The sequence below is a fragment of the Ursus americanus genome, chromosome 32 (assembly GCF_024610735.1).
Source record: "Ursus americanus isolate L20-20 chromosome 32, mUrsAme1.1.p, whole genome shotgun sequence".
In the NCBI taxonomy this organism is placed as follows: domain Eukaryota; kingdom Metazoa; phylum Chordata; class Mammalia; order Carnivora; family Ursidae; genus Ursus; species Ursus americanus.
This window is the reverse complement of record NC_142158.1, coordinates 33,029,751-33,051,124: the sequence shown is the minus strand read 5'-3', so window position 1 is coordinate 33,051,124 and position 21,374 is coordinate 33,029,751. Positions and strand designations below refer to the sequence as shown.

Here is a 21,374-nt window from a genome sequence, read left to right as displayed (position 1 = left end):
TTGGCATAGTGGTATGCCAACTATGATAAGACTTCTTATCACTGAAGTTACCCATTAAATAGAAAAGAAAGATGAAAGAGTTCTGAGCCCTATTCCTACAGTTTATGCCACCAACATCCATGGGTTTAGGGACTAGAGATCCCACCTAAGAAGTTCATGGTTAGTCCGTCTTTCCTACACCAAGGCCATAACAGCAGCAAACTTTAGTGGGTGTAAGAAGACACAGAGGGGAAACAGGAAAAGGAAGGAAAAACCAAGGAAGTGTATTGTTACTGTCAAAGAGCACTTAGAAAATCCTACTATGTGCCACCACATGGGATAGTCTCATGCTCCGGGAGCTTATATTCCTTTTAGGAAGACAGAATTTGTATACGTAAATAAAGAACAATACATGACAATAATAAAGAATTGGATGGGAAATGACCAAGTGCCAAAGAATATGGAACAAATAATAAATGCTAAATGTCATCAGGAAGAACAATATTTATCACTGGCCAGCATCTTCCAGAAATACTTCTCAAGAATTCAAAAATGAGGCAAGAAAAACCCAAAACTTGGAAGGCCAAAAGAGCAAGGTATTTCAGTTGAAAAATTTTTCTACAAATATCACAATCACTAGAGAAAGCTTAACTAAAATTCCAGAATCCAAATGGACAACTGTTGACATGAAAAATAGGCAACATGGAGTGACAATGAGCTGTAGGAAAATCTGACACAAATCCCATATCCATTAAGAACCCTCCGGATAATGGCTTCTACAGCTCCATAAAAACACTTTAACTTTTGCCTCCATGTGAGGTTTTTGATTTTGGTTTTTGTTGTTAATTGAAGCATTCTTATCTCTGGGGAATTACAGGCTGTTATAGAAGACTTAAAGTCCTGCAACTACTCCCTACTTGCTGAGTAATCCAGGATAAGATTAACAAAGATGTGGGGACAGTACATTGCCTATGAGCCGCAGTGTTGATGAGATCACCGGTACAAAGAGACTTCATAAACTGTAAAGCTGTATCTTATGCGTCATCGCTTTCTCTGTCACCAGATTTTATGTTCCCAAGAGGCAAGACCCACTTTGGGTCACGACTATGTGACAGTGGGCAATTAATAGTGTTTATTTAGTACCCACCGCAAGCTGCTTGATGAAATCAGGAGACTAATGTGTTTTTTTAAAAAACCCTTTCTAAATTGAGGTATTACAAGGGGCACCTGGATGGCTCAGTTGGCAGAGCATGTGACTCTTGATCACAGGGTCCTGAGTTCAAGCCCTGCACTGGGAGTAGTTTACTCGATCAAAAAAAAAAAAAAAAGAAATTAAGAAGAGGTATTACAAAAAGAATGAAATACTAGAACGAAGTGCACAAATATTAAACAGACAAACTGAAGGGTTCTAACCTATACATACTTGTGCAACAACCATCAGACAAAAATATTAGAACATTTCCAGAATCTAGAAAGTTCAAGGGAGCATTTTCAAACCAGAGATTCCCAGACCCAGACTGTGGAAATTTTGATGCAACAGGTGGGGGTGGGCATAGAAGTGATTTTAGCACACATTTTAAAACCAGCTGAACACAGTGTAAATATTAACAGCCCAGTCAGTTCCAATCTCTGATAACATTTCCTTTAACTCCCAGCTCAATATCTGGCCAAGATCACTGAGTACCCATAACATCATGAGCTGCATGGAACACAAGATTCAGTAACAGCAAAACTATCAGAATGCTTTTTTAAAAGGACATAAAATAATTCATCCAGTAAAATTATGAGAGAAGGGAGAAATTGGTCAAATCAAAACCCCTAAAGAAATTAAGCTGGGACTCATGAATTAACACTCCCATATTTAAAAAATGTAATCTTTACCTCAATATGTGGGTTGAGAGTTGATCCTTTTCAAAATTCCTGATGAATGAATTTCTGTAGGTTTTGGCAAATACGCAAATAACTTTAAGGCTACCTAGCATATCTCAACATGCGTCGCCATGAAAGTGTTCTCCAGAGAGCTTGTTAAACTAACAACCCAATCCAATGTATTCACTACACTACACTAAAGTACAAACAGAGCCACAGTTGAGCCAAACCAAATTGACAGCATGAGTGACTAGCAGTGATAATATATCACACCAGCTTTGATAATTGGACAATATTATAAACAGAAAGCTTGGAATTAAGTTTGGTCTGAAAGACTATAACCTATGAAACCCTTTAAAATCCAGAATGGATGCATATGAGCACTGCACATATATTCTACACTAATTGTACTGTCATACAAAATTCCTATACTCTCAAAAATAGTCATCACAGGAGATTATATCTACCTTTACACTATTACACATCTTCCTCAACTTACAATGGGGTTATGTCCCGATAAATCCATCATAAGTTGAAAATCCCAAGTTGGAAACGCATTTAATACACCTAACCTACTGAATATTATAGTTAGCCTAGCTTATCTTAAATGTGCTCAGAACACCTGCATTAACCACAGCTGGGCAAAGTCATCTAACAACAAAGCCTATTTTATACTAAAGTGTTGAATACTTCATGTAATTTATTTAATAGTGTACTGAAGGTGAAAAACAGAATGGTTGTATGGGTACAGAATGGTTCTAAGTGTATGGTTGTTTACCCATGTGAAGGTGAAGTTGACTGGGAGCTGTTCTCCCTGTTGCTGCCCAGCATCACGAGCCAGCATCGTACCATATATTGTTAGCCCAGGAAAAGATTCAAATTCAAAGTTCAAGTATGGTTTCTACTGAATGCATGTGGCTTTCAGACCATTGTAAAGTCTAAAAACCCTAAATGGAACCATTGTTAGGTCAGGGACCATCTGTAATTCCAAATCAACTCTGTTAAAATGAATACAGAAAATTAAGGACCACTCGGAAAACTTTTTGAGTTTTTGTCCACAACAATAAAAATATAATACGGGTATCATGTGGTTACACCAAAAAAAAAATAATTCTGAGAGTTAATAGTAAGGGTCAAAGTTAGGGCACCTGGTCCATCAAGGAATGGAGTTGGCTTTTTTTTTTTTTTTTTTTTTTTTTTTTACTGAGCTTTCTAATGCCTGAGAAGGGTAGCATATGGTCCAGTAAGTCATTGTAAACCCTACTCCTAATTTCGGCCCTTCTTCCTCTTCTTCCCCAACTGCAGGGTAAACAGAGCTCATAACTGAGGAGCAAGGTGAAGAAGCCTCTTCATAACTGGGTTCTATAAACGAATGTGATGTATGTGTATGTGCATGTGTTTTACGTGTTCAGTGTGATCACATTCAGGAAAAGAAATATATTTCTAAGCACAGAATGATTTACACCATTACCCTCTAGCCTATGGTAATGGCAACTGAGTTTGGAAAAGTAAGTTTTGGGTTTTTGAATATTAAAAACAAAACAAACCACACTTAAAGTTCCTTGTTTAATGAAAGGCTCTCTGGGGATTCTGAACCACATGATACTAAGATCAACCAACCTGAACCAACTTTTAGTCAATCACTATGACTTCTTTTTGCTTTCTTTTGTTAAAGCATATTAAGTATCTTTTTTCAAATTTCTTCACTATCTGCAGATATTTAATGGCAGATTATCATTTTGCACTTAATGTTACATTCAAAGACTTTTTCCTAAGTTTCAACAATTTGGAGCCTGGAATTTGCAAGTAAATAATGTCTTGGTGGCAGTTTGTGGTTTGTCACCACAAGTCTGAATACGCTATTCTGTCTTCTAGGGATGTTTCTATTCTTGTATTAAAGGTGTCATACATAATGTAGCACTATGGATTGCATTTGCAATTCCACATGAGAGGCATGAAATAAAATTCTTCAGCTGTATTTCCAACAAGAAATCTTTATAGCGTTTCTAATAGGGTAGTGGACTTTCTTGGAGAAACAGTACTAATTTCAGCCCCGTAAAGTTGAAGACAGGGGTCAAATCTGCATACTAACTTCACTATAACCTGCAAATCCAGAAGGACCGAATAAAGGCATCTCATTAACTACCAACACTTGTATTTTAAGCTGAAGTAGCGGAATTCTCAAATTTTCTGCCAGCCTCCCACAGAGTTCCTGAGCATGTCAAAAAAACCTCAGAGCCTACCCGTGTAGTCAATCCCATAGACTGGTTGAAGACTATGATTCATCAAGGAGGAAGCTAGTCTTAGAGGCAGCTGCGTTTAGGACGGCAATCATCTTAGGCACTCCAAATCTAAGGCTGAGTAAATACAGCAAAATAGTATTTCTCCTTAACCTTGGAAATAAACAGAGATCAACAATCTACCCAGAAAGGTTTTCTTAAAACAGCTGTGATGACTGGTTATTTTTGTCTCCTGGATCCACAGCCCTCATTGGCTGCAGTTACACCACGTGTTAAAGCACATCAATTAGGAAAAATGGACTGTCAAGGAGTCAGTCAGCTAAAAATTGCCAGAAGCTCAATAATCAAACAAATATTCTATCAGCTCTTTCACGGTAACTGCAAAACATTAATACACAAAAATAGCCATTCTTTTTGCAGATTTATAACACTTCAATATTCTTGCTTAATTAACATGACATTTACATAACAGTATCTAATTAATTTCCAACTAAAGGCACTATGGGCTAATTAGAAATGCATCATCCTTCTTTAACCAGCTTGTCAATTCCACTCTCTCATAATCTGCACATTGTTCACCACGCAGCATATCACTTTTCTAGGCTGTGTTCAAAAGGTGATTTATGACAACAGGTTCAAGAGGTATAATTCTCCTCCCTCTCAAGAGATTTCTAAAATCTTATCAAAAGTTTTTTGATGAAACAACTTAAAAAAAAATCCCAAACAAACAAAAAAACAACCCCAAGCAAAAAACAAAACAAAACAAAAGCCCCTATGCAACGGAGATAATCAAATAAACTCTACTCGTCTCCTGATGTGGCCATATTAAAAAAGTAAAACTTTCTTTTAAAAATATTCAAAGAATCGGGGCACCTGGGTGGCACAGCGGTTAAGCGTCTGCCTTCGGCTCAGGGCGTGATCCCGGCATTATGGGACCGAGTCCCACATCAGGCTCCTCCGCTATGAGCCTGCTTCTTCCTCTCCCACTCCCCCTGCTTGTGTTCCCTCTCTCACCGGCTGTCTCTATCTCTGTCAAATAAATAAATAAAATCTTTAAAAAAAAATATTCAAAGAATCTATATTTCGGGGCACCTGGGTGGCTCAATCAGTTAAGCATTTGCCTTCAGCTCAGGTCACGACCCCAGTGTCGTGGGATCGAGTTTTGTGTCAGGCTCCCTGCTTAGCGGGGAGTTTGCTTCTCCCTCTGCCTCCCCTATCCAGCTTATCCACTCTCTCTCTCTCAAATAAATCAATAAAATCTTAAAAAAAAAAAAATCTGTATTTCTTCAGTAGCAAAATATTCCTTCTTTAAAAGCCTTCAATTCACACATGGAAACTTAAAATAGTAAATGGTAAGAAATAAACAGTAAGAAATGAATATCAGAACAGATAAGAATGCACAAGAAAATAAATCATCTCCTTCAGAAAAGGTGATCCTCCAAGCTCACCTTAAACGTGCAATTCATGAATTGTTTTAATCAGAAAGAACACACCTAATCTGTCTACATAATTGAGTTTGAAAAGCACCATCGATTAAAAACAAGGATACATAAAGATATAATGAGTGGGAATCTAAGTTTACAGAAAATCTTCAGCTCAGATAATAGCCCTCCCATTTCTCCAAATGAAACTTCCAAATTAAACCATTTACAAAGCCTGTTACAGAATCTAAGTGTTAATTTCTCAGTTAGAAGTTCTAATCCTAACTTATTGTATGATCCCTCACACCATTTAGATCTAAATTAGGGATTCATGAGAAGGGGATTTTCAAAGTGGGTCAGAAGTTGCCATTGGTAGCTATCTATTTTGCTCATAAAGGGCCTCTCAACAAAATTTCATTACCATTCTACCCCTGCTTCCCTAAATAAATTATAGTGCTGGGCAGCTCTGCAAATGTTAGTGTATGTTTGTGTGTGAGAGTATGCTTATTAGCCTATTTGCTCAATAGAAATAAAATTAAAAACTCTCCCACACCACCTTCCCCAGGGAAGAACACTAAAGGAAAATGAAATCAGGAATGTTTTCCATTTGCCTAGTACTGATGGACTCTCTTAAGAGAAGTTAAAGTGGACATCCCTGCTGGGGCCAGGGGATATGTTTTGGAAGAAATATTTTTCTCCTTACCCAGTAGTGGCCTTAAATGGAATGAGCTTCAAGGGCAAGAGCAAAGTCTTACTCATTTTAGTAATCCAGCATGTCAGGTGTTCAAAAATCTATTTTTCACTGCTGAATGAAAATGATCCAAGCCAAAAGCAATTACTGAACATACATAACTATTCAGAAGGGAAATGGAATTATTATAGTTGATTGTAACCATAGTTACATGTTGACCTAGCACAGCAGTTCTCAAACATTTTGGTCTTGGGACCTTTTTCCCCCCCAAATTTTTTATTTATTTTAGAGATAGAGAGGAAGAGAGAGAGCATGGGAGTGAGGGGAAAAGTAGGGGGAGAGGGACAAGCAAACTCTGCGCTCAACGCAGAGCCCCATGTGGGGCTCAATTCTGGGAACCCAAGAATATGAAAATCGAGAGTCAGAGGCTCAACCAAATGAGCCCCCTTGCGATCTTTTTATACCGAAAAATTATTAAGAATACTAACATGCTTCTGTTTATGTGGGATATACCTATTGATATGTACCTGTTCCGAAATGAAAGCTGAAAAAATTTAAAAATATAACTTCATTTAAAATTCACAAAAATAACTACATGTCAACATAAAAACATACTGTTTTATAAAAAGGAACAATACAATTTTTAAGAAAATTATGAGAGCTGCCTGTCTTAAAGGAAGACATCTGACTTTTCACATTTGCATGTGCATTCAATTTTAAATGAGGGCTATCAAGAAAATCCACCCTTCCACAGATACATAGTTGGAAAAGGAAGGATCTTATGGACCCGTGAATGGGTCTTGGGGACCTCTACAGGTCCTCAGACTACACTCTGAGAGCCACTGGAATAGAACAAAGCAATGAACCTAAAGGTTAATATAATTTCCAACTTCTCCATACTTTCCTCACATGCCGATTAGCTCATTCTCATCTTGCAGAGACCAACTGGATGCACCAGCATTAGTAACAGTAAAACGTCTATCCCATTCTCAACAAAATGTTTAATATTTAAGTAAAGAAAGAAAGATAAGGGGTAGTGGAATAAACTCTACAGTCATAATTTCAACCCAGGATATTCCATTTCTACTACTTATATAGAGAGTAAAAACATGCTTCAAGGAATTAAAAAAATTCTGGGCCATTAAATGTTTGATACCAGTTTTTCAGATGTGATCTCTCACCCAGAACCTTTATAACTAAAACAGAGCTTCCAATATATTAAAAAACTGGCGGATACCCGATATTGAAATTCCAAAATGTGATGAAGTCCAATAACAATTAACAATGAAATTCTAAGACACCACCATCTTAGGGATCAAAACTAGAACCCTTTTTTGAGGTCAAAATATCACCTGGCTAATAGTTCTATTTTTAGATACAGCATATTTAATATGGATATGAAATCAGGAGCTGTCACTTCTTCAATTTAGGCTTCAGTTTTGACTATTTACAGGCATAACTAACGCCCAACACAGATTTCTGCATTTGCATTTTACCATCAACATGAGCATGAATCTCATGAACAACATTAATGGAGAAACCACTCAGCATTAGAAGAGCTTTTATTTTTGACATAGTTCAGCTACCAAGAGCTGTTCTCATAAATCTTGGCCTGTATCAGCAGCCGAAAGGCTACAATCCCTCCCTCAGAAAGGAAGGTGACCTGTGCAACATGTTCTTCGTAAGGAGCTTCAGAGAAAATGGAGAAAGACTTCTATTTAGGCCATAGGTACTGCCCTATAGGCATTTAAAAAGAATTTTGAATGCAGGACCCTTCTTCCGTGGTCCTTGGCTGAGCCTCTCCTCAGATCGCTGCACCAGCTGGCAACCAGCCCACAGCGACCCTGAATGGAAGGTACCTGTGTCCAACCTTGTTCTACAGAAGTGACCTCTAGCAGGCCTTGCTAATGGGACCTCTCTTTGCAAAAATAAGAGTTAAAAATGCCACAATTTGAATTATGTAGGAAAAGTGTTTTATTGGTATTTTGGAATTTAAAAATTTCCTTACAAAGACGGCATCCTACTGTTTTTATTATATCTAAAAAATTGTCCTTCTGATAGATCAAAAAGTGAAATGGTTTATGAAATCACAGGGCACATGAACAGAAAATGGAAGTTATTTATATGGAGTTGTTTTTGGCACTGGCAGCTCTGAATTTTAGGAGAAGTTCACAAACGCAATTAAAATATAAGGTTAAAATAAACTACTTCTAACACACCCAAATAGATGGCCCTATGATAATATGATTTTTTCAGCCAAATACTTGTCATAATAAAGCTTAGATTTAGTTTAGAATCAGCACAGTGTCACCCATTACCTATATCTACCCGAAAGAAAAATATGACAACTGCAAAGGGCTAAAGCTGTGTGAAATGTAGTTGTTCACTGTGACCTTTACTTTCATAGCGAAGTACAGAGCACTTCATTTAATATGAACATAAAACAAAAATCTGCATTTGCAGAGAGGGGGGCAGTGATAATGTTGCTTCAAAACCTAGTCTGAATATCAGTAACTGTATAATCTCCTAGGTGCCTGACAAAATCTTTATGGGAAACAAAACTTTCAGATTTGCAGACTTCTTAAGGGAGCCTTAAACATGAGTGTTTAAAGTCTGTTAGTCTTCTATCTGGGAAAGGGGAATCCAGAAGGGGGAAATTCAGGTGACGAAAGAAATACTATAAGCAAAAACTGTTATTTCACAACAAGCAAGTAGCTATTTGCACGAAGGAAGGAGGGAGGGAGGGAGGGAGGGAGGGAGGGAGGGAGGAAGGAAGGAAGGAAGTCCAATAGCAATTAACTACTGGAAGTCTCCCATTATTCCAAAAGCACTGGTGGTTAAAAGAGATGAACTGTCACCACAACAAGTCAACCAAATTTCAAACTTCAGTAGGGAAACTGCCTTTTTGAGTTGCTTCATCTTGGGGATACTGAATGGCACTGTCACAGAAAATAATAAAAGAACAGTAAGTTTTTCCAAATCAGGTTCAGGCAATAATAAACCTCTCTTTAATGTACCAAAACACATGAAGTAGGTTTTGAAAAGTAAGAATTAGAAATCTTTTCTAAGTATTTAAATCAGTAAGTATTTACTGAGTACTGCCTTTCCAAGCACTGTGATGGGTGCTCTGGGGAAGAGCAAACCAACATATAACAAAGTCTCTGCTAATTCTGGGTTTACCCTCTAAGCTGGTACAAGGAGATGACATTATCAGGTCAAGGAGGTAACCAAAACAATATGGGATTAGAGGTTACAGGTAAGAAGTATAGGAATTCCTTGGAGGAAGCAAATAGTGTGGATAAAATGGTTTTGAGATGGCTTCTAAGAGCATAAGTAAAAATGGTAAGACAAGTGCCAGGGTGTCTTCTGAGGACAATAAGGTCCAGCTTGGCTCAGAGCTGAGCACCACTGTTGAAATGGGTAGATAGGTCAGATACAGTGAGGGTCCAGAGTATAGGGGAGGATGCTTGAATCTGAATGACCAGATAGGTGAATGTAAGTCAATTAAGCATTTTCTTTCTTGTTTAACACGATATCAATGGGAAACTCATCCGATAAATTTATGGACTAGGACAAGATTAGAAGCAAGATATGGCTGCAATGCTACAAAAACACAATGGTGGCAGTGACAACTTCCCAGACCTTTAATATTTCTCCATTGAGTTAACTAGAGAATCATAAACAAAGACAAATTAGGAAATGTAACCAATATCTTAATCCTTAAGAATAAGATTTAGTTTATGTACTTGGTACAATATATACTCTAGAGTTAATAAATGAAAGTTATGTATTTTAATAAATTTAGAAGTCTAGATGAAGTTGACATTTTTATTAATAATATGGATCATCAAAATTGATGTAAATGAGGTAGAAAATCTGACTAGTCCAATATCAGGTATCAGGCCAATCAGTTTTATGAATAAGTTCTTCAAAGCTTTCAAATAGGTATGTTACATAATGTGAGAGCATAAGATAAAAATTTGTGTTAGAACACAGGAAAAGATGAAAAGCTTTCTGAGAGATGTAACGGATGCCAAAACTAGACAGGAATAGCATGCCCACCATATACAAACACACATATACACAAAATTAACTCACATTAAAAAGGTGTAAAATTTAAAATAAAATTAGCATTTTGAAACCAGCAGTATATTGAAAGAACTAGTAGGGTTTAATTCAAGAAATGCAAAGATGGTTTAACACTGGAAGTCCATTAAATTAAGAGAGTACATAGTAAAGGAGAAGTCCAAATGATCTCCACAGATGCGAAGAAGGTACTTTAGGAAATTCAACCCTCCTCTCTGATTTAAAAAAACAGTTAACAAGCCATAAATAGAAGAATTTCCTTAAACTGATAAATAATATCTACAAAAGAAAACCCTACAGCAAATACTGCATTTGTGAAATTCTACTAGAAGTAGTCTCATTACAGTTAGAAATAAGAAAAAAAAGAAAAAATATATAAAGTTCAAAAAACTAAGGTTTGAATAAATGAAAACTAATATTCCTATATCAGAAGACCCAATAGTGTATTAAAATGTCAATTATTCCCAAATCAATCTATGGATTCAATATAATCCCAATCAAAATCACACTGTAACTGTTAACATAGCTTGACAAGCTGAGTACAAATTCATCAAGAAGAGAAAATGCAAAAGAATAGCTAAAAAAATTTTAGAAAAAAATAAACTAAGGGGGACTGGCTCTATCAGATATCAATACATAGCACAAAGCTATGTTCCAGTTTTAGGAATATACAAGTAGACCAATGGAACAAAATACAAGATCCCCAAAACAGATATATGTTTGTATAATAATAATGGCATTTCAAACCAGGCCTATTTAAAAATTTTATTTATTTGAGAGAGAATGCGAGAGAGGAGGGGGAGGAGCAGAAGGGGAGGAAAAGGGAGAGGGAAAGAATCTCAAGCAGACTCCATGCTCAGTGTGGAGCCCGATGTGGAGCTCAATCTCACGACCCTAAGATTATGAACTGAGCCAAAACCAAGAGTCTGATGCTTAACCAACTGAGCCACCCGGGCACCCCTCAAACCAGGCCTGTTTAATATATGGTTTTGAGATAACTGGTTCTGCATTTCGAAAAATTATAAAGGTAAATCACAATATCTCATATCATAACAAAATAAATTCAGATGCATTCAAGAGCTAAATATAGAAAAAGATAAACTGTAAAAGTATCAAAACACATAAAAGATATTTTTATAACCCTGTGGAAGAGAAAGCCTTCTAAGAAAGACACAAATGTACATGGCAAAAGACCAAAAGACTTGACTTTTAAAAAATCTGTAAATTTTCTAATAAAATACAAGGCACCCAAATCAAAATTAAAAGCCAACTGACACACCAGAAGAAAACATTTTCAAGATATGTAACAAAGACTTATGAGTTCCTACAAATAAGTAAGAAAAAGACAATTAATTAAAAAATAAATAAGAATACAGATAGGCAAATCACTGGAGACATAAACAGTTAATAAACATGCAGCAGTGCTCAATCTCACTACCACGCGATGTCGGGGGAATGCAAGTTAAAATGAGCTATTCTTTTACCTACTGCCTCCCCTCCCCCCAGAACACCTAACACTGGCAAAAGCACGGAAAACACGCTCACACCCTGTTCTTATGAGTATAAAATAGTAATGTCATGTGGAAATGAATTTGGCCATGTATATCAACAGTTAAAATATACATATTCTCTGACTTCTTGTTTCCTCCTCCATGTATTTATGATTAAAAAATTACACATGCACTATTAGTCATATACAAAAATGTCTACTTCCCATGGTTTACAGTAGTGGAATATTAGAAAAAGCTTCAAAACAAAAGAGAAAATAATAAAAATATGAAATACTATGAAGCAGTTTAAAAAGAATTACACAGACCTTTATGCGCTAATCTGGAAAGATCTCTAAAATATACCACTGGGGAACCTGGGTGGCCCAGTCAGTTAAGCATCTGACCCTCGATTTCGGCTCAGGTTGAGATCTCAGGGTTGTGAAATCAAGCCAGGCATTGAGCTCTGCGCTGAGCACAGAGTCTCCTTGAGATTCTCTCTCCCTCCGCCACTCCCACTTGTGCGCTCACATGTGTGTGCACTCGCTCTCTCTAAAATAAATAAATCTTTACATGTGAATATGTATGTGTATACACACACACACACACACACACACACACACACACACTGTTAATTAAAAGAGCAAACTACAAATAACAGTGTGCTCTCATTGGTATAAAAAATGAAGAAAATCTTTACGTATGCAAACATACATATAACTGCATTAAAAAAGAATATATAACGCAAATGAATGAACAGTGGTTATCTCTGGAAAGAATGGGAATTTAGCGGGGGTTTGGGGACAGAGGTGTGAAAAGAGTATTTTCACCTTCTATTCTACATAAACTTGTATGTCTCTATTTCACTTGTATACTTAAAAAAAATAGGATTAAAACTCTTAAGGGAAAAAAGCCAGCAAATGAGTAATTTAAAAATCATGGTTCTGCTTTAATTTGGTCTTTATTTTGACTACAAGCTTAAGGTCAGATGATACTATAAGTGCCTCAACAAGTTTCAATCCAGCTAACATTATGGAACAGAAATAATTTCGTTAAGAAAACACTGCTGAACTGCTCAGGTCCTTCTGCTTTTTGAAAGGGATTTAATGATCCCATACATTGATTCCTGGTAAATTATAGCCATTCAAATCAAAACACCATATAACTGTACATTATCATACTGTACTGCAAAGGATCAATCTTTTTAGTACACAGCTATAATAAAAGCAGCATGCTTTATAAAATCAGTTTCAGGATAAATAAATACACTGGAAAAAAAACCTTTAAATTAAAATCAAAACAGACATTTAAAGTTTGGGCATTCTTCATTATGGGAAAGAATCTTCCACTTTGAGACTATTATGTATCAGAAAAGCTCCATCTGTTGTATAATTATCTCTGATAAATGGCCTGATGCTTCCAGCTTCATTAGAGAAAAGGGAAGAGAAAGGCACATACAGAGAGAACTGTAAATAAATCTCCCCACCATATTTCACTTAAAACCAACCCAGCAGGAAGTCATAAAGTATTTTTTTAATAGGTAATATTTTCTAAATGTTCTACTAAAATAAGCCAGCATGTTTTGCCCAATATCTATCTATCTGGTCTTCTGAAGTAGGCGTAGTCCAAAAAAAGGGAAAATTGGTTTCACTGAAAGATTATTAGAAATTTAATTGGTAAAAACAAACAGTCTAGCTACTTGGTGGCTGTGATATTAATTTTCCAGAGGACAGATAAGGGCTTGTCAGGACTGAAGACTAGTAGCCAGTGAAGCCCACCCAACACATGTTCAAGACCCAAGGGCAGTCTAGCAAGGACAACTGTTAAAATACGGTACTATTTTATTTCACTTTCTAAATGCCTGGGGGAGCCGAGGTATCACCAGGAACCAGTTTCCAAGGAAACAATGGAAATCTCCTTACTCAATCAAATTAATTTAACCACAGATAAAGAATGTTCTCAAATTTCTATTTTGGGAATCACTGTCATAATTAAAAGAAAATCCAGCCAGCGCTTGGAAATGAAGCTTTCATCATTTACAATCTTCACTAACATTCCGGTTAGTATGGTTCCACTTTTTCTATGTTTTCTTTTGGCTATAACAAAAGCATCTCGTGGGTAGATGCAGTAGAGAAGAATATGGAAAATCTGGAGTATCATAGATGAGAAAAGCCCAGAGCTGAGTGCTAGTCCTGTCATGCGACTCAAAGCAAATTACCATGCAAACCTTCTTATCTGTAGAACAGGGAGGGGAATATCTGCCATGCCTACATTGCACACTGTCAGGATGATCCCAGGAAAATGTTTGTTAAAGTGCTTTGTTAAACAGTGGTTAGCAAACTTTTTCTGTAAAGAACCACTGGGTCTCTGCAGCAACTATGCAATTCTGTTGTCGTGCAGAAGCAGCAGAGACACAATACATAAGTGAATGAGCATGGTTGTGTTCCAATAAAACTTTATGAACATGGAAACTTAAATTTCATATAATTTTTAAATGTCACAAAATATTGTCTGACTTTTTTCTATTACCTAAAATCACTTTTTAACTCATACACATACAAAAACAAGCAATGGTCTGGTTGTGGCCCACGGGCTGTATTTTGCCAATTCCTCTTGTAAACTATAGTTTTATGTATGCGTTGGCTGCTGTTTATTTCTTACTATGCGCCTCTACAGAGCTTAGGAAAGTTTTCTGTATGAGGTGAGCCCTCTCTAATTGCTAGATTAGAATGCAAGAATACTTGAAAACAAGCCCATTTTTTGCCATTACTCTTCCCCAGTAGCCGATATGGATATCAACTTTGTCTGGGTATTAGTTCTCTTCCTCTCCTGCCTAGAAAGAAACAGACCAGACAACTCCCCTGCAACACCTCAACTTCTATCCAATATGTAGTGGGACTAGGGAAAAAAACACAACACAAAACATAGGTAGGCATATACATCAGAAGTCTCCCAAACATGTCAGAGGTACAGATGCCCAAGGTAACAAGAGAGCTGACATACAGGAGAGAGAAAGGGCATTTTTTCATCATTTAAGTCCAATCTGATAAGACTCTGACTTAAGGTGACAGTCAGCATGCTCCTCATTTAAAAATAAAACAACTGGTTCCAGTGTTCTAGCTACAATCTGACATTATCCTTTCTCTCTTTAAAAGTTGGGTCAAGGGGCGCCTGGGTGGCGCAGTCGTTAAACGTCTGCCTTCGGCTCAGGGCGTGATCCCAGCATTCTGGGATCGAGCCCCACATCGGGCTCTTCCGCTGGGAGCCTGCTTCTTCCTCTCCCACTCGCCCTGCTTGTGTTCCCTCTCTCGCTGGCTGTCTCTGTCAAATAAATATATAAAATCTTTAAAAATAAATAAATAAACAAACAAACAAACAAACAAACAAATAAATAAATAAATAAATGTTGGGTCAAGAAACAAATACAAATCACAGTTTATCTCTTCTATGAGAACGCTGGAAATTGGGAGAACAATGAATAGCAGCAAAAGCAGAAAAAAATGTTAGTTTTTGTTGTTGTTATTTTGTTCTCCTTCCTCCATAGTTTACATCTGCATGCAACATCCTTTACACTATAAATTACTACAGAGACAGGAAGCTATGGTGTGACGCCAGAAAGCCAGGCTGCTCTGTGATCTTGAGCGAGATACTGAATCATCTGTGCCTCCATCTCCACATCTGTGAAACAGATATGGTAACAGTCCCAACCATACAAAGGTAATCATGACAATAAAGTAGGTTAATACAGATAAAGTATTTCAAATAGTGCCTGGTACTTGATGAGTACTCTAGGGCTAGCGGTTATCATTATTATAGCATTTAAATGCTGTGACAAGTCCTTTGGTCACTATTTGAGTTTTGTTTACACTGTCTTTTTCTCTTTTTTTTAAAGTGTCTAATGACTGAACTTCCACAGACTCTTCTGTAGACACACACAATGGGAGAGGAAGAGGTGTCTGTGTCCGGACACAAAAAATAATATTTGGAGCTTTTGGATATCTGTTTTATTTGACCTTCAGTCAGGTGTTTTTGGATAAAAATCTGTCCTGTTTCTTTGCTTTACATACTCTTGTCAGCAGTTCTTAACTCTACCTGCAGTCTTTTCAAAACAGCATTAATGTACCCAGACTGTCACCACCTTTCTTTTCGTATATTCATTTGACAGTGAGAAGTAAAAAGCAGATATAAACAATATGCATTCTCTTGATTACTACAGAAAAAGCAAAACCTTCTCACAAGTCCTAAAGAATACACAGAACTCCAGTTCTACACAATAACAACAGATCCATTAATTATTGTATAGTTAACAAATTTTGTGGTACTTGGATTTGCAATCCCAAACCCATTCCCCAGAAACTTCCACACCATACATCTCCACACCTCTATATAAGGGAAGCTATGAAGGACCAACAGATGAAATTCTGGTCCTGAGGATGTTAAAGATCAGTGTAAATAATCCCCTGCCTCCTCTTCCTCTACCCTGCTCCTACGAGGTACATCACAGCTCAAGAAATCCGCCAGGTGCCTATGTATCATGCTGTCTACTCTCACCTGGGTCTTCATCGCTACTTGGCATTCACTGTAATTATCTCTTGTTGACTTAAAATGTATCTGCCTTAACGCTTTAACAAGCTTCCCCACTTTTCTCATCCCACCCATAAATCAAGCACACATAGTTTTCAACCTCGGTGTGAAAGGTTTTGCAAATGACATGCTTACTGACCACTGCTCCTGCTGCCTCCTCCCTTATACCCCAAAATTCTTCCATACCTGTGTCAGAGAACAAGCCAGAATTTCAGGGAGAGGCATATATATTTGAAAAGGTGACCTCCTTTCGGGTAAAGACCTGATCTTACTCATTTCTGTACCCAGCGCTTAACCTAGTGCCTAACATATAGTAGGCTCTCAGCAAAGACTGCTAAATGAACATACAATCTGCAATAGATTATTAAATAGCTCATATTTAGGTAATCAATCTCATGATCATAAAACCCAAATGTCTCTTGTCAGTTTACAGTCTCTAGCATTTTAACGATGAGGTAATATACCACAGTGGTTGCAAGCATAGGCTTTGGAGCCAAATTAGTGGGCTGAACATGAACTATACTGAGAAGCAGAAGCTCTGGAACTCTGGACTGAAGTCATGAACCTCTCTACGCTTTATCCTCTTCGTCTGTAAAAACAAGGATAATAAAAACACCTACCTCAAAAGACCCTGTGAAATTAAACAGTTAGTGTAAAGAGCTTAGGAAAGTGTTTAGAAAATAGCAAATACTTCATAAATATGAATTTACATTTTCATTATTACTATGAAAAGAGCACATAAGGTAAAATTTGTTCCTTGGCCTCTGTGACCTTGCCCACTATCATTCTCCTCTTCTCCAACTTCTTCACAGTTGCCTGCTCTGTTTTGATCTCACTCTCAAGGTTCTATTCTCACTGCTTTTTCTTGCTCTCATCCTTGCTAATCTCATTTAACCAGTAAGGTTTCAACTATCATCTCTCAAGTGCATAAGCTAACTCTGACTTCCCTCTCCTGAGCGCCAACTCAACTGGCCCATTTGAACATGAAAGTCATCATCATATCTCAGATTAGCAAATCTCCTCATTTCCTAGGATCTGTGAAAACCTGAGGATTACAATAATGAGCCTTATAAGGATTAGGAAATAAGATCAGTTTCAGGGAGTTTAACTTAAGATAAAACACACAATGGTTTAAAGCAGTGATGTCATCAGAGAGAGAATGGATCTGAAGCTAGTAGACTGAAGGTATTTATTTATCAAAAGAAAAAACACAGCAGTGTACAATGGCCTAGACTGGCAAGTTACATAAACACAGGAAGTATTGTATCCTAGGGGCTCCACGCCTCAAGCCAGGTCTAAGTCCAGGCGGAGGAGGAAGAAAAGGGTATGAAGATGGAATCTTGCACTGAACGCAAGACCTTCCTTATAGGTACTTAGAGCACACCTCACAATCAGCCTGACTCAATTAAAAATTCACTTCATTTTAATTCCACTTGGTGGGTCTACCCTTTGCCATTTGCTATATAAATCCTCGTATGGTTTGGCTTCCCAGCAAGGTCTGCCTCCAGAGAAAATATTTTAGTCTTATGTATATAAGTTTTTATTTCCAATCCCTGATACAGGACTTTTCATGCTGAATTAATAAAGTTAACTTTTGGTTACGATTTGAATTTCCACATACCTTAATTACAGAGAGAGGAAGTGCTGATCTTGGCAACATGAAAATTTCTATTCTCTGCGGCAATTATGTTTCCCATTGTGAATTAACTGATTAAAAAGCATGGTTTCTGAAGCCAAATGCCTGAATTTGAGTCCTGGTCTGGTACCTAGTTGTTTATGACCACAGGCAAATTACTTGATCTCTTTGTGCCTATTTCCTTAGCTCTAAAATGATAGTATCTACTGCGCTGGGTCATCATGAGGCATCTAAGAGAAAATGTGCAAAACATACAGAATAAGTCTTACACACAAAGTGCTCAATAAATGATAGCTATTGTTATCTCAGTCTCTCACACACTTGGCTACTCAGGTTGGTTTGCTGTGGCCTGACCCTGGTATGTAAGAATCCAATCAGATGAGATCCTGACCAGCTCCAAACTTTCCCTTCGACAAGGAGTTCTTCACCTAAAGGCCATATTGAATTTAAAAACATTTTAAATTCAAAACTGGGTATAAATGGATGGTGTGTATTTTTCTGAGACAAGGGGCCATACTTTTTATCTGTTTCTCAATAAGTACATGACCCCAAATAGACTTTTTAAAACAAAACAAAACCTGTTACCCCAACATCATCACTACCATTTTAATCTTTTCTTCTTCCCTCCTCTTAAATGATTTCTGCACCTTCCCCTGGGCCTCTGTTCGACAGGTTACATATTTTACAGATTCTTCCACCGCAGTGTTATTCTAGTATAATCCTTCGCATTTTCATCACTGCCAGGTTACTTCTCCAAAAGCACTGTAATAATACTTTCTTTGCTCAAAAGCATGATTATTACCTAACATCTGAATATCTTAGCTGAGCATTTAAACCTCTCTGACCTGATCGTCATGTACCTTTCCAGCCGTCCTCTATAAAAAGCCGTAAAGCAGTCATTCGCCAGTGCAGAACTCCACATAGCTTTTCTCCGAAGCTCATTCTACTCTGTCTAGAATGTCTTTTCACCACCTGTATCTGTCTTCAGCACAATTTTCTCCAGTAAACCAAAACCCTTCTTCAACAATCACTGTCTTTAATATGTAAAAAGAATCATTAAAATGAGCTGATAGAACCATGTAACAGGGTTTCTCAACCTTGGCATTACTGACATGTTAGGCTGGATAATTCCTTGTTGTGGAGGGCTATCCTATGTAGTGTAGGATATTTAGTAGCATGGGGGGACAAAAATCACTCCTGGTTGAGAACCAATGACATATTATAACAAATATATTTAATTTCCCCTGATAAAGAGTAAAAATTCTTTGAGGACACGGACTTTGGCCTTCTTTACTTTTATATTCTCAATGTCACCTAGTACACTGGTTTATGACAAATAATTTGTTCTCTGCTCATCTTTCCATTAGTAGGCAGAGTATTTTAACCTACCATATTCCAAGGATTTCTAGATGTTCATTAAATCTGAAACACCAAATTTCAGCCTGTTAATTTAAAGCTTTTAAAAGGCAAAACTGCTGTGTCAAAATGTGCCTAAAATTTTCAACAGACACTGTTAGTTATAGTTGTGCCCTAAAGAAGTTGGCTACAGCAGTAAAAAAGTTAAGCAGACAATGGACTTGCATATCACATATGTAACAGTAACATTCTATCAGTGAGGACTTACAAAAGAATAAGGGAAACCATTTCCTCCTCTCTTTAAATACCCTATGTTCTATGAAGTATATAGTGTTATTATCTCAGTTAATTGCCTAGGAACATACAAGACCCAGTGAGCGACAGAAGTAGGTCTCAATCCAAGGTCCTAAATTAGGAGTAAATTCTCTAGACCAGTGGTTCTCATCAATTAGCGCAGATTAGGATCCTCTGCAGTTAAAAAGAACAAATCCCTGGGCCTCCCTCCAGGTCAATAAAATTAGACTCAGAGAATGGTGCTAAAGATTGTAATTGTTTCTTGTTTTTTTTTTTTTTTAAATCTCTAGTGGATTCTGTTTTGCAGTCAGGACTGAGAACCACTGCCCTAGTGTCATACCTTGACAGTTAACAAAAAAAAGCTATCTTTTAAAAGGACCTTAAGCACTATGGAACAGCCAAACTTTATTCCCTAACTTGCTGACTTGGGCCTACACATCAACACTTAATCTCGATTTAGAAGAACTGCCATCTTCTTTCTGAGACAAGGCATTACTAAGAAGCTCATGACACGATTCTTGGGCTGCCTTCTCCACCACGTCAAAGATCTGGCACTTACACTCCTCTTTACTTGGTGAAGTTACATTCAATTCTGTCGGAAGCGGCTGCTGGCTGGGACTAAGAGTTGGCGTGGTTATCGAGGTATTGTTGTTGTCACTGGTGGTCTCTTCGGAAAACAAATCTGATTGGCTGTTACTTGTACTTGGAGCGGAATCATCGTCTGGTTGTTTCTTTTGAAAATCTGAAGAGAAAGAGTGATATAACCAGTTTAATTAATGAGTTCATAATTTCCTTGGGAATTAGGAAACAAAAGTACAAAAATAAAAATTAAATGTCATAGGAGCAATAATAAGGACTACTCTGAGTGATTTTAAAAAGGGGGGGTAAAATACTGGTCAAAAACATATACCATATATACTTTCCACTGGTGGAGGGTAACTCCTTGTATTGTTCAAAAATATGGTAGACATACCAATTTTTTTCTTTAAATTCAACTTAATTAAAATGTAGCATATGATTAGTTTCGAGGTAGAATTTAGTGATTCATCAGTTGCATATAACACCCAGTGCTCAATACATCAAGTGCCATCCTTAATGTCCATCCATCACCAAGTTACCCCACCCCCCTACCCAACCCCCCTCCAGCAACCCTCAGTTTTTTCCCAGAGTTAAGAGTCTCCTATGGTTTGTCTCCCTCTCTGTTTTCGCCTTATTTTTCCTTCTGTCCCCCATGTTCATCTGTTTTGTTTCTTAAATTACACGAGTGAAATCATATGATATTTGCCTTTCTCTGACTTATTCCGCATAGCATAATACCCTCCAGTTCCATCCATGTCGTTGCAAATAGCAAGGCTTCATTCTTTTCGAAGGCTGAGTAATACTCCATTGTATATATACACCACATCTTCTTTATCCATTCATCTGTCGATGGACATCTGGACCCTTTCCATATTTTGGATACTGTGAACATTGCTACTATAAACATTGGGGTGCATGTGTCCCTTGGAATCACTATGTTTAGACATACCAATTTAATGTAAGATTTTACAAAGCCAGATACAATTAAAATGTTAAGGGTACTCAGCAGAAGGAAAAAAGGAATAAAGAAATGTTATTCAAACCAACAGAGGACAGGTAAGAAGGGGGGAAAAAAAGCACAGAAAAAAACAGGGTAAACAGAAAACACATAATAAGATTGTAGAAATAAGTACAGATATGTTAGTAATGGTA

General features: G+C 37.2%; 1 protein-coding gene across 2 annotated transcripts in view; it reads right to left on the bottom strand.

Moving 5' to 3' along the window:
* The window catches only part of ZFAND3 (zinc finger AN1-type containing 3), a 323,660-nt gene that overhangs the window by 56,999 nt on the left and 245,287 nt on the right, over window positions 1-21,374 (bottom strand). For both annotated transcript variants that reach the window (XM_087858209.1, XM_045786319.2), the window contains one exon: window positions 20,203-20,385. In XM_087858209.1, coding sequence (XP_087714335.1) covers window positions 20,203-20,385 — 183 coding nt within the window. The remainder of the gene's footprint in view (window positions 1-20,202; window positions 20,386-21,374) is intronic.